Raw genomic sequence first — 12,868 nt, 5'->3', positions numbered from 1 at the left:
CTATTCCAGATGCATCTGTTTCCAAGGTAAAAGGCTTCGAAAAGTATGGTAGGCTAAAACTGGTGCTTGTGTGATAACATTTTTGAGCTTGTTGAAAGCTTCATCTGCATCTACTCCCCACAGGAATTTATCTTTCTTAAGAAAATTAGTCAAAGGTGTTGTAATTAGTGCATAAGGTTTGATAAATTTTTTGTAATATCCAGTGAGCCCGAGAAAGCCTTTTAATTGTTTAATGTTAACAGGTGTTGGCCAATCCAAAACTTCCTGTACTTTGTCTTTATCCATTGACACACCTTGGCCTGAAACAATATGTCCTAGGTAATCCACTTTTGGCAACTTGAATGAACATTTGGATAGTTTGGCATATAACTGGTGCTTCTGCTGCAAATGAAGGACTAGTTCCAAATGTAAAAGATGCTCTTTCTAGGTAGAACTGTATACTAATATATCATCAAAGAAAACCAGGACAAATTTTCTAAGGAAGTTTTTGAAAACATCATTCATGAGGCTTTGGAAGGTAGCAGGGGCATTGGTAAGCCCAAATGGCATGACTAACCATTCATAGTGCCATTGATGAGTTCTAAAAGCAGTTTTGTGTCTATCCTCAGCAGCCGCAAGAATTTGGTGATAACCTGATCTCAGGTCAAGTTTGGAAAAATAATTAGAGCCATATAACTCATCAATGAGTTCATCAACAGTTAGGATTGGGAAGTTGTCCTTAATTATTATCGCATTCAAGGCTCTATAATCGATACAAAACCGCCACATTCCATCCTTTTTCTTTACCAAAATGAAGGGTGAAGAAAATGGACTAGTGTTGGGTGTGATGATGCCTGCAACAAGCATTTCTTGTACCATAGCTTCAATCTGATGTTTTTGACTGTGGGGATATCTATAAGGTCTCACCTTCACTGGTTTGGCATCCTTTACCAATGGAATGTCATGGTTCTGAGTTCTTGAAGGAGGTAATTCAGTAGGCACAACAAAGATACTTCTATAATTATGCAACAACATCACCAAATTTGGTTCCATATCTTTAGGTAATTCGAGCCACTTATCCTGAGGCACATCTTGTTGCTTATACTGCAAGGTAAAAACTTCAGCTATAGCATGTGTATGATTCATTCTCCTCAATTGGTTAAATTGAGCAAGGCCCGATAATTTAGGGTGATAATGTGACAAACTAATTGTCCTTGTAGAACTTCAAGGTAAGCTGGCTATAATTAGAAACATGAGGACCCAATGTAGCAAGCCATGTGGCTCCAAGTACCAAATCAGCACCAACAATTGGTAGGATGTACACAGGTAATTTGAGAGAATGACCTTGAACCATGACTTCTAGTTGCTTCACCAAACCTTCAACAACTAATGAGTTTCCATTTCCCACAAGGACTTGGAAATTGGAAGCATATTCAATTGGAAGCTTCAGACAATTAGCAATCCTAGGTTGCAAAAAGTTGTCTGAACTATCACTATCAAGTAATATCTGAACCACCATGCCATTAATTGTACTACTAAACTTCATAGTTCCTAGGCCAGAGGAACCTTTAAGGGCATTATAAGATAGGTGATGGTCTAAATTCAAATTTCCCATCTCTTCCTCAATTCTAGGAGGTGGGTCTGGTTGCACTTCAGCATTTTCATCCTCATCCATTTGCAACAGTAGGTATTTCCCATCTCCCTTCGAATCTGCATTTCAGCTGGTGACATTCTTCTAACATTTCCTGGTTTTGGAAAATTAGAATTGTAATTCATGCTGGGGCTTGGAAGTAAGGGTGGTAGGCTTGTGGATTTGATTGACTGAGAAGAAGGTAGGCTTGTGTTTATGTTTGTGTTTGGGGTTGTGTTTTGGTTACGATTTTGGTAGGGATTTTGAAATGGCTTGTGCTTAGGTAAGTATTTCTCCTCAAATAGCTTGGCCAGAGATATACAACATAGTAGTGTAGTTGGTGATTGGGCTATTACATCACGTTGAATATCAAGTTTAAGTCCTCCCACAAAGCAATCAATCAAAGCTTCACTAGTAACACCTTGTACGCGGTTTGCAAAAGCAGTGAATTGAGTGTAATAATCGTGAACAAATCCTATTTGTGACAATTTGAATAACTGAGATCTAGTACATTCATATGGAGATGGACCAAATTCCATTTCTAAAGCACGAGTAAAATCAATCCATGACTGAAATGGAGTAGATTGATTAGTCATTTGGAATCAGGGAACTACCTCTTTTCCATGTGAATTGCAGCAATGGTAAGACGTTGAGTATCCGGAGTGTTGTAGTTGTCAAAAAATTGCTCACGTTTTGCTTCTTAAACTACTTTCGGGACCACACAAAATCAGCCAGACTAGAGTTAGTTATTCTGGCCCTCATGCTACACCTCTCTCCTTCCTCATTTGCCACGTGTCTTCTTGCTTTGGTCCCACATTTTCCTTTTTCATTTCCCTCTAAGGCTGCACTTGTTACACAAATCTGATGGCAAAAACTCAAATCTATCAGAATCCATCACAGAAAAAACTTAAGAATCGCCAGATCTAGAAAGGAGAAACCCAAATTCACAAGTCTAGAATCGCACTTTAAGAAATCCATATTTTCGTTCGTAAAAATTGTCATTGTCGTGGTCTTCACGGTGGCTTGAAGGCTTGGCAGAGGAGTAGGTTTGGTGCGATGCGAGGAACAGTGTGACGACATTTGAGAATAAGACAGGCAACAAGTGAGGAAGAAGTAGAGATGTGTACGTGGAATAGTGTGGTGGTGTAGAACTGTGATGGTTCTGTTGGCTATTTTTGTTACAGGTTTAATGGTGGTTGTAGGGAAGGAGACTGGAAAAAAGTCACAGCATGAATGAAGGGTACTTTGGGATGGAAAAAATAAAAAGAAATAATCCAGTGTGGACGGTTCTAGGGCATCCTCACGTTTACCTCAAAATTTAACCGTGTAATTGCCACACGCACCGTGCAGCCGATTCCAAAACAAGTGTTCGTATCGTGCTGTCCCTTATAGGATATCCCACGTAAAAAGTCACGCATTCCCACTGAAATACAGGAAGAAATTAAACACATTGACAGCAAAAGTAAACTCTTGTTACATGGTGTAACTCACCCATATCCTTGCATTATATAAACCCAAGTTCAATTCCTCTTCTCATTAGTTTTATAATTACTCGATCTACCAATAACAGAACTAACCTGGAACAGTGAGAGGGGAAGAATCACAGTAAAAGAAGGAAGAATCGGTGGAGTACTAACTCAAAGGGATCTAGTACCGACTGTAGCAGAACCGCTACATCTAAAAGATGGGAAAGCAAATAATTTGGAATCCTTAAGAGGAGAGAAGGGGAAATAAAGAATGCTCATCTCAAAGCGCTCCAAATAGTTAAATGCTAGGGGTGTTTAAATTCAAGTAGATATGAAATTAAATCACAAATTGATTTAAAAAAATTATTTTTTCAATTATTTTTTAATTTTTTATCACTATTTTGTAATACCGGTTGATTTGATTTGGATTTTGGATAATATTTTCAAAATCGAATCAATCCAAATCAAATTGCGTATTATATTAATATCAATTTTACTTAATAGATGTTAAGTTTTAGGTAATACTCCCTTCGTTCTCTTTTATAAGAAAAAAATTGATTTCATACTTGTTAAAAAATTAATTAATTTTATTAAATTATGGTATTTTTAATTTAAAAAAATATTTTTTCTTACTTATCCTTTATTGGAACTTAATATAAGCATAATCCCCTATTAAATGAATGATATTTTGAACATAATATCATTAAATGGAGCAAAAGTAATCAAGATTTACTTATAAAAGAGAACAAAAAAATTGTTTTTTTTTTTTGCTTATAAAGGAGAATGAAGGGAGTAGTATCTTAAACTTTTAATAATTATAACATGTAATTTATAATTTAATTATTTTTATAAGAAGTTTGTAATATGTTATTTTTGTTGCTGTTAATAATAAATATTAAAATAATTTGTAGTGTTGTTTGCTCTGTAATTGATATGCATAATTTACGTTTACATGTTACAAAACGAGTGTATCAATATTGTTAAAGAATACTAGAATAGTACCAAATATCAGATATTATGCAATTTACTTTTATGTCACAAAATGATCATGTCAATATAATTAAGAAATTATGTTAAATAGTAGAAAAAGTATTGTTTTTCAACTAAAATATTTTAAATAGTGATAAAAATAAAATTTAATTTTTTATATCAATATAACACAATAATAATTACGTAAATATTAAAAACTGTCAAATAAACCACTGGTTCAAACGACTTTTCTTCTAAAAATCGACCAACTGCATCGCGAACATCCCTTTTTAAACACAACCATCAAGAAAAGTGGTGTTATCAAAGGTGATAAATAGGTTTTGCTGAATCCATTTAGGTCAGTCCATTGCAGGCAAAGAAAATTTTAGGCTAAGGCATTATGGACTGAAAGTTAGCCTTTGCTTTCTTTCTGCACCATACGTTTTGCTTCTTGCACCCCATAGGAGTTTCGAATTAATCATGTTTTTAATCATGACGCTGATAACTTCATATGTAAACGGTAAAAAGGAAGCACGTTGCAATAGAAGTAGGAATCGTCATAGTTCAAGCCATTCATTGACCCATTGGGCATTGGGAGAGGAAAAACCAGCTTTAAGTGTATCAAAACTTATTCAAATAATGAAGGACTTGCCAGTCATATCCAGATTAAAAAGAATTTCTATTTACAACAAATTTATGAAATACACAGAGATCACAACAAGGCATGGGCCTTTGCAAACGTGGTTACACCTATTGCTAACACAGGATTGAATTTATACAGGAGTTTCATACAAATCCATCAACATCAGAAATATAGCTGCTTGCACTGTGCTGCATCAATATCAAAGGGACAATATGGGCACTTAAACACTTTTGTGCTATTCTTGGACATCTTCAAGATAGACTGCTTGCAGAGGACATGGCCACAGGACATTAACATCGGAGGGTTATCCTCGGTTGCTTGTTCCTTGGAGACAGGACAAACAAAAATAGAATGGAACTGGAACTCACGGTCCAACTCAACCGGCACCGGTAACTGGTTCATAGACTGCCATTCATTCTTCTTCCCTGCCATGACATTCATAAATTTGAGGAGTGGTGGCAAAACCTGGACCCCTGCTGCTACAGTCACGCTCAATGGACTATTATACGACTGTCCCAAAAGATTGCAGAACTGCCTTTTAAGTTCCTCAGCCAACTTATCCCAGTTAGATGGTGATAGTAATGCATGGTAAGGAGAACGATCAAGCTTTCCCGTCCATAGAAGACAGCCCATAAGTTTCTGAATATCGGTCATGTGACTGGTAGCAAAAGGAGAAAGGTGCATTCGAGCATAATGAAGAGCTTCCTCTCTACTTCCATTTTGAAGTACTTTCACAAATTGCATTGAGTGAAGTTTCAACACAATATCAGATCCACTTTGAGCAAGTTTGTCACCATTAGTGGAAGCCCAGTTGAGGGCTGGCTCTAGGTTCTGATTCTGCATGGCTTCAAGTATTTGATACATTTCCACGAACGGAAATTTCATAATGGCTGCGGATTCAGGCTCTCCAACCACACTCATAAAATGGTCCCCTATCTCAAAAAGGCCCTGGTGATAAAAATGGTTAGCAATTATTTGGTTTAATGTATGTCTATCAATGTCGATATTTCTGTAAGCCTTGGATATATCAGGGTTGAAATGTTTCTCAAGAAGCTTCCCATACTTGGTGAGTGCTACATTTAGCTCCTTCTGTGTACCTTCCATTTGACTAAGTGGAGCAATTAAAAGAAAACTGGCCTTAAGCTCATTCAGGACAGTTTTATAATCAAGTTCATGGTCAGTGTTATTCGCTGACTGCAGTGTGTCTAAAACACTCTCAATTTCCTGTCTGATCTGATCAATTGCTTCTTGAGTCTTGGAACAAGATAACTTTTGCTTCTTAGTAACACGGTCAAAAGCATCTTTTATAGTACTCAGCTCCATATTGAGTATTAACTGTATCTACAACTTGTGATGGCTTGAAGCTAAGGTGTGATGCACCTGCAAAAGTTCATAGTGTTAATACAACTTTTAAGAACAACCATGCAAACTACTGGTACCACAATTTGAAATGTTTTTATTCTTAAAACAAATACATAAAAGAAAAATTCATTGAGAGAGACATGGAATACAATGCAAGAGAAAATAGGAACTCTCCCAAAACAGAGTATACCACAATAATGGAAAAACCCCATTTCCAACTAGAGAGAACAGGAAGTGAACTCACATTTTTCCCAACTTGTTATGAATTAAGAAAATACATATTTGTAGTTAGGATATGAATTATGGAACAAGTGTTGTTAAAGATACAGTCATATAAGTGCAAATGTGTTTATTTTGGTATGAAAAGAATGAATACTTAGTGGTAGAAAATATCATATTATTAGAAAACTAATTCAGGCCAATCCAAATCATTGCAACAGAATACATATCCCCCAGCCCTCTCTACATGGCATCCCCCAAAGTATCCATACAAATAATGCCTGGAAAACATAGCCATTAACTACTTGAAAAGTTTATAAATGGTATCTATAATTATTATCATAAGATAAAAGGTGTAAACAATCTCAAGACCAATAACTAGATTTCGGTTAGGACACTCCTGGCTAATTAAATCCCTTTTAATTTGTTTTGTGTGTGGAAGTGTGCACACTCGTGTGTGTTTGCAGAGCTCCAAGTGAATAATGTACTTCGAGCAGCAAACAAAAACAATTCATATTAATTATCTTTAGGCATTCATACTAACTGAGACTGATCTTTTCAATTTCGAAGAGGGGAGGGGAGCAAAATCCCTCCTTGTTCAATTTTTTATCCCCTCCAATATTGGGCAGATTTGGACTTTGAAGGGGAGGGAGAGGGGATTTAAAACTTTTCAAGTAACTAAAATATCTTATGTCTTGAAATTTAAAATTATAAGGATACAAAAGTAAATTAATTTTTAAAATCCCTCTCCTCCCCTCATGAACCAAACACGGAAAGGGCTACCTCCCCTCCCCTCCCCTCAAACAATCCCTAAACAAATAATAATAACTACAAAAATACCATGAAAGAGACTCCACTCACGTAGAGGAACTTAAATTCAGGTGTAGACAAATAATCGACAGCAATTTAAGTATAAAAAAAATAGAATCAGAATAAGCAAACTGCTTACATATTCTTTAGCCTTGGTTAGAACTTAGAAGATACCTAAGTCCTTTTAACAAGGCTTTAAAAAGAGTAAGTTCTCAAAGATTAAACTATTACAAACCCATTTCCATTAGTCAAACAAGCATATGCCTCTATCTACAAAAGAAAAAATATTCCCAAGTCTACATCATGTTTTACAATAACTTGTCTCGTCTTACTCGTGACGTCCACTAAATGGTCTACAACGAAAAAACCAACAGAACCTATCTGCCTTAAAGTAATTTCCACTAATATCTAACATACAAGAATATAGGTCCATTATAAATTGAAGAGAGCATATTAAAGATCGGCAAGAAGCTGAATCAAGAAACAATCACTATGCAGATCAAATCCCTAACAATATAAAGTTGAATTTGGTTCCTTTCCCATCACAATTCCCCAATTTGAAATCTAAGTTCAACTCAACACACAGCATAAATACCATTATTTTCACTTCAAGCTCAAAATTCCAAATTATGTCACAAAAAACCGAAACAAAAACTCGAAAAGCCAGAAAGAAAGATAAAATCCAAAACGCAAGATTCGAAGAAGAAGAAACGGTCGTGCTATCAGACACAATAACATGAAAAAATGACAGAGCTTGCAATAGTAAATTACACAAAGCTAATAAAATCGTTTGTTATTAATCGAGTGAACCATGTGTCATACGAAGCCAACTTGTTATGTTTATTTATGAAGAAGAAATAAAAAAAAAAGTAAATAAATAAATGTGAGCGAAGATAAGGATAAAGTTTTGCGTAATATAATTGGCAGAAAAGGGGGGAAAAGAGAAGCTTACTGGAAATGGAGGTAAAAGATCTGGTGAGGCTGGTTAGGGCAGAGAGCAAAAGAAGGGAGAGAAAGGGATGGCTGTGTTGTGTGCGAAGATGGGAAGTGGTAAGGAAGGGAAGGGAAGGGTTACGTGTCCTTCATTCATGAAATCGAATGATTGACTCACTGTGTCTAACCCACTTTATTTCTGCCAAACGTGACCTCAAACCACAGGCTTTTACTTCCTGCAGTTCCTATTTGCTTATTGCACCCCCCGAAATAATTTGGTAGGACAAAATTGCCCTTTAGAGGCAAAGACTCCGCACCCCAACCCACTCTCTATCCTCCTTTGCATCGCCGCAAGAAACCCCGAACCCTCCCCCTTCTTATGTCGCACCTACCCCTGTTCGCTAGCCTTCTTTGCATCCTAACCTTACACTGACCCATTCACCATAAATCCTTGTGCCCCAACACCTTGACCCATTCACCTATACCCCAACATTCCTCCAATAATTCAAGCGAAGGTGGAGGCGAAGCTTGAGGAATGACGACGATGTGAAGAAGGAACGGGAACGATAGTGAAGGTAAGTGTTCCCTTTTTTTTATTCTATGGAATCCCTCTTCCCCTAATTTGTTGCCCCTTCCCTTCCCCAACTATGCAACTTAAGGGTGGTTTAGGTTCAATGGGTTGCAAACAAATCTGGAACGAGCAATCCAAAATTCGTACCCTTGAATTCCAAATTGGATACTCCAAAAGGCCTTGAACATTCCAAAACATGTGTTCCATAATAGGTGTTGAATCCACAAGGAAAATTGGTAGATATGCCACTCTTCTTTAGGTAATTAACATTGGTTATAATTTTGCTATTATATTAATCATGATATGTACTTACTATATATTTTTTCTTTGTTGTTTTTTATAAAACAATGATGAATTTATGAATATTTTCCTATCATTGGTGTGAGGGATCAAAACTCTAAGCCCGAATATAAAACTCTTCAAGTATACACCATTTGAGGTAGCCTCAAAACAAGAAACAAACTCAACCTCCATAGTGGAAGTAGCAGTCAAGGATTGCTTTGCACTTTTCCAAGATGTTGGACAAGTGGTCTCAATAACTTAAGAGGGGGGGTGAATTAAGTGTCAAAATTTTCTCACTAACAAACTTTAACCCCCTTTTAAATGATAGACTTAGAATGCAAAAGAAGAAGAAGCAATCAATTTAATAATATTCTTTTAAATGCGCAAGACAAAGTAAACTACAATAAAATAACTGAGATAAGGGAAGATAGAAATGCAAACTCAATTTATACTGGTTCGGCCACTTCCCGTGCCAACGTCCAGTCTTCAAGCAACCCACTTGAGATGGTTATCATCATCAAAAAGGGGGAGAATGTGAATCATGCAGGTTTTGATGATGTCAAAAAGAATTTACTTGATAATGATTGTCATCATCAAAAAGGAGGAGAATGTAAATCATGCAGGTTTTGATGATGCCAAAAAGAATTTACTAAATAATGGTTGTCATCATCAAAAAGAGGGAGAATGTGAATAATGCAGGATTTTATGATGCCAAAGTATAATCAAACAATATTTCTTCAAGAAACATTCACGGTTAAGCAAATAGAGATTGCTTCAAGATTAAATCAAGACCAAGAAAACAAAGATCAAGAAGAAAGCTAAGTCTTAGTCTATCTTTGTTAAAAGAGTCTCTTAGTGATTGCAAAGGTTTGGCCTCACAATAGTTTTTAAATTGGTTATAAAAAGGTTTTAGAATATTTTTTAACATTTTCTAAAAAAATGTCTTTTCAGAAAATGTTAAAAGTATTCTACTTTCTTCTTGATCTGTTTTATTAGTATTGATTTAATCTTGAAGCAATCTCTGTTTGCTTAACCTTGAATATTTCTTGAAGTAATCTTGTTTGATTATACTTTGGCATCATAAAAAACCTGTATTATTCTCATTCTCCCCCTTTTTTATGATGGCAACCATTATCAAAGTAAATTCTTTTTGGCATCATCAAAACCTGCATGATTTACATTCTCCCCCTTTTTGATGATGACAACCATCTGTAGGTTAGGAGTAAAAAGAATATATATTTGTGTCGTTCACTCCCCCTTGATTTTGCAATGATTGCTTATATGAAACAATCGAAGATTTCATATAAAAAAATTGTCTCATAAAAAAATAGATAATCCCCTTACTATCTTATCTTTTATCTATTTCTCCCCCTTTGTCAACATCAAAAACAAATCATGAGCAGAGAGAAGAAAAATATTCAGCAATTTATAATGAAATAATAGAGCAGAGCATGCCATACCATTCAAAGTATCATTTCTTGGCTTAAAAAGAGTTAGTCTCATCAAAGACAATTATTAGAATCAAATGATACCAAAAAGTCTTTATCACATAATTGATGAATACTTGGTAAACTATGCTTAAGATCATTAACAAGTAAAACATTTTCTATGGAGGTAGAAGGATTTGTACCTATTTTTCAACTCCAAGAATTTTACCTTTGTTGTTGTCTCCATAAGTCACATGTCCACTATTTTTAAGAGAAATATGAATAAACTTTGATGCATCTCCCGTCATGTGTTTAGAGCAACCACTATCAATGTACCAACTTTACTTTAAGGAGTCCTTCATTCATATAATCATATTTTGATTTTGGTACCCAAATTTTCTTGGGTCCTTGAATGTTAGTTTTGACTATGAATCCTTTTGGAACCCATACCATTTTTCCAATGCTACTATCATTCTTTCTAATATAACATGTAGATGCACTATGACCTTTCTTACCACAGTAAAAGCATGTTAACAAGGGAGAACTAGTCTTTTGAGTGGAAGCAAAGAAATTTTTATGCATCTTTTGTTGATATTCAGGATTATATCCTAATCTAGCCTTATCAAAAACACATCTTTGTTTGCCTAATATAATATCTAAATTATTTTTACCGAGAGTAAATTTGGCAAGAACAATTTTTAAATCTACAATTTCTTCTTTATATTTATCACAACATTCACATGAATGAAATGCTTTATTGTTTTCTTGTATTAAGCATTTTGTAGAAGATTAGTCTTTATCTATTGATTTTAATGTTTTAACTTCAGATTTAAGATTTTCTAACTCTACATTCAACTTCAAAATTTCCTTTTCTAAACTTGAAATGGTTTTCTTAGAATGTGAAACTAATTTGACAAGTTTGACAGATTCTTTATGCAAGTCATCAAATGCATTTTGAAGTTCATCAAAAGAAATAAATAAAGTCATAGTTAGAAGATGTTACCTCTTTTTTGCTTTCATAGTCTTTGGCCATGAGGCCCAGATTTATGATTTTATTTTCTGAATCACTTGATGAATCCATGTCATTATCTTCCCAAGTGATGTATGCTTTCTTTTCTTTCTTATCTTTGAAATTTTTCTTGTCGAATTTTTTCATTCTTCTTTTAAAGATAGGACAATCAAATCTCAAGTGTTCAGGATGATTGCATTCATAGCATTTTGGAACTAATGAGGAATCTTCTCCTTTCTTCTTTGGATTGAAGTTTGATCTCCTTTGATTTCCTTTGTTTCTCAGAAATTTATTTAATTTCTTCACAAAGAATCTGAAATCATCATCTTATTCTATTTCATTCAAGTCCACTTTGTCACCTTCTTCTTGAATAGAAGTTGAGGCTTTAAGTGCAATTCCTTTCTTTTTCTTGTCATTTTCTTCATGTTGGTTTAGTCTCATAAGTTCCATTTTGTGTTCTTGAAGCTTCCCAAAAAGAGTTGCAAGAGACATGTTGGTGAGATCTCCTGATTCTGTAATTGTAGTTACTTTTGGTTGCCACTGCCTGCTTAAACATCTCAACACTTTGTTAATGAGATCTTCATTAGGAAATATTTTTCCTAATGATGCAAGATGATTAACTATTTGTGTAAATCTCTTTTGCATATCTTGTATGATCTCATATTGATTTATTCTAAATAGTTCATATTCATGTGTGAGAGTATTTATTCTAGATCTCTTAACATCAGTTGTGCCTTCATGTGTAACTTGTAATGTATCCCACATTTCTTTTGCATTTTTACAATTTGAAACTCTGAAATACTCATCCATGCCTAATGCAGAAGTAATTATATTCTTGGCTTTTAAATTATATTGAACCCTTCTTCTTTCATCTTCATCCCATTGTTCTCTAAGTTTTTCCTATAGTTGCATTTTCCACTATCATTGTAGGAATGAAGGGACCATTAGGGACCAATTTCAATGGCTTCCCATATGTTTAAATCTATGGCTTCTATAAATATCTGCATACGGGTTTTCCAATAGTGATAACCCTCACCATTGAAAATAAAAGGCCTATTAATAGAATTTTCCTCAATAAATGGAAAGTTATATGACACCATAATTATTCTTGAAGTTTTTAAACTTTAGACAAGAATCCTGCTTTGATACCACTTGTTGGACAAGTGGCCTCAATAACTTAAGAGGGGGGTGAATTAAGTTAAAAAATTTCTCGTTTAATTGACTTCTAAATCCCCTTTTAAATCTATATGTTAAAAATATTGAAGATGAAGATGAAAGTTATATAACAAAATACTTCAAGTGTGCAAGATAAATAAAATATGCAAGATAAAGTAATCAAGATAGGGAAGAGAGAAATGCAAACTCAATTTATACTGGTTCGGCCACTTCCCGTACCTACGTCCAATCCTCAAGCAACTCACTTGAGATTTTCCACTATCTCTGTAAATCATTTACAGACTTTGAACATACCTTGAGATCCCTCACCCTTGTGTTCAAGATTCTCACAATCCAAGAGACAAACAATCTCTTGATTACAATTGAGTTTATGAGATGAGCAAAAAGATTTC

General features: G+C 34.8%; 1 protein-coding gene across 1 annotated transcript; it reads right to left on the bottom strand.

The window, feature by feature from the left end:
• Positions 1-4,704: 4,704 nt before the first annotated feature.
• LOC100792593 (protein RMD5 homolog) lies at positions 4,705-8,186 on the bottom strand. Its single transcript, XM_003516832.4, has 2 exons — positions 8,031-8,186; positions 4,705-6,067 (listed from the first exon to the last, which is right to left on the bottom strand). Exon 2 carries the CDS (start codon positions 6,008-6,010, stop codon positions 4,850-4,852), a length of 1,161 nt encoding a protein of 386 aa, XP_003516880.1. The 5' UTR covers positions 6,011-6,067; positions 8,031-8,186; the 3' UTR covers positions 4,705-4,849.
• Between the last annotated feature and the right edge of the window lie 4,682 nt (positions 8,187-12,868).

The sequence above is a fragment of the Glycine max genome, chromosome 1, assembly GCF_000004515.6.
Source record: "Glycine max cultivar Williams 82 chromosome 1, Glycine_max_v4.0, whole genome shotgun sequence".
Classification (NCBI taxonomy): domain Eukaryota; kingdom Viridiplantae; phylum Streptophyta; class Magnoliopsida; order Fabales; family Fabaceae; genus Glycine; species Glycine max.
This window is presented reverse-complemented; position numbering and strand designations above follow the sequence as displayed.

What these genes read in the sequence shown, in the direction of transcription:
- LOC100792593 (XM_003516832.4), bottom strand. Translation starts at nt 6,010, where the DNA reads ATGGAGCTGAGTACTATAAAAGATGCTTTTGACCGTGTTACTAAGAAG.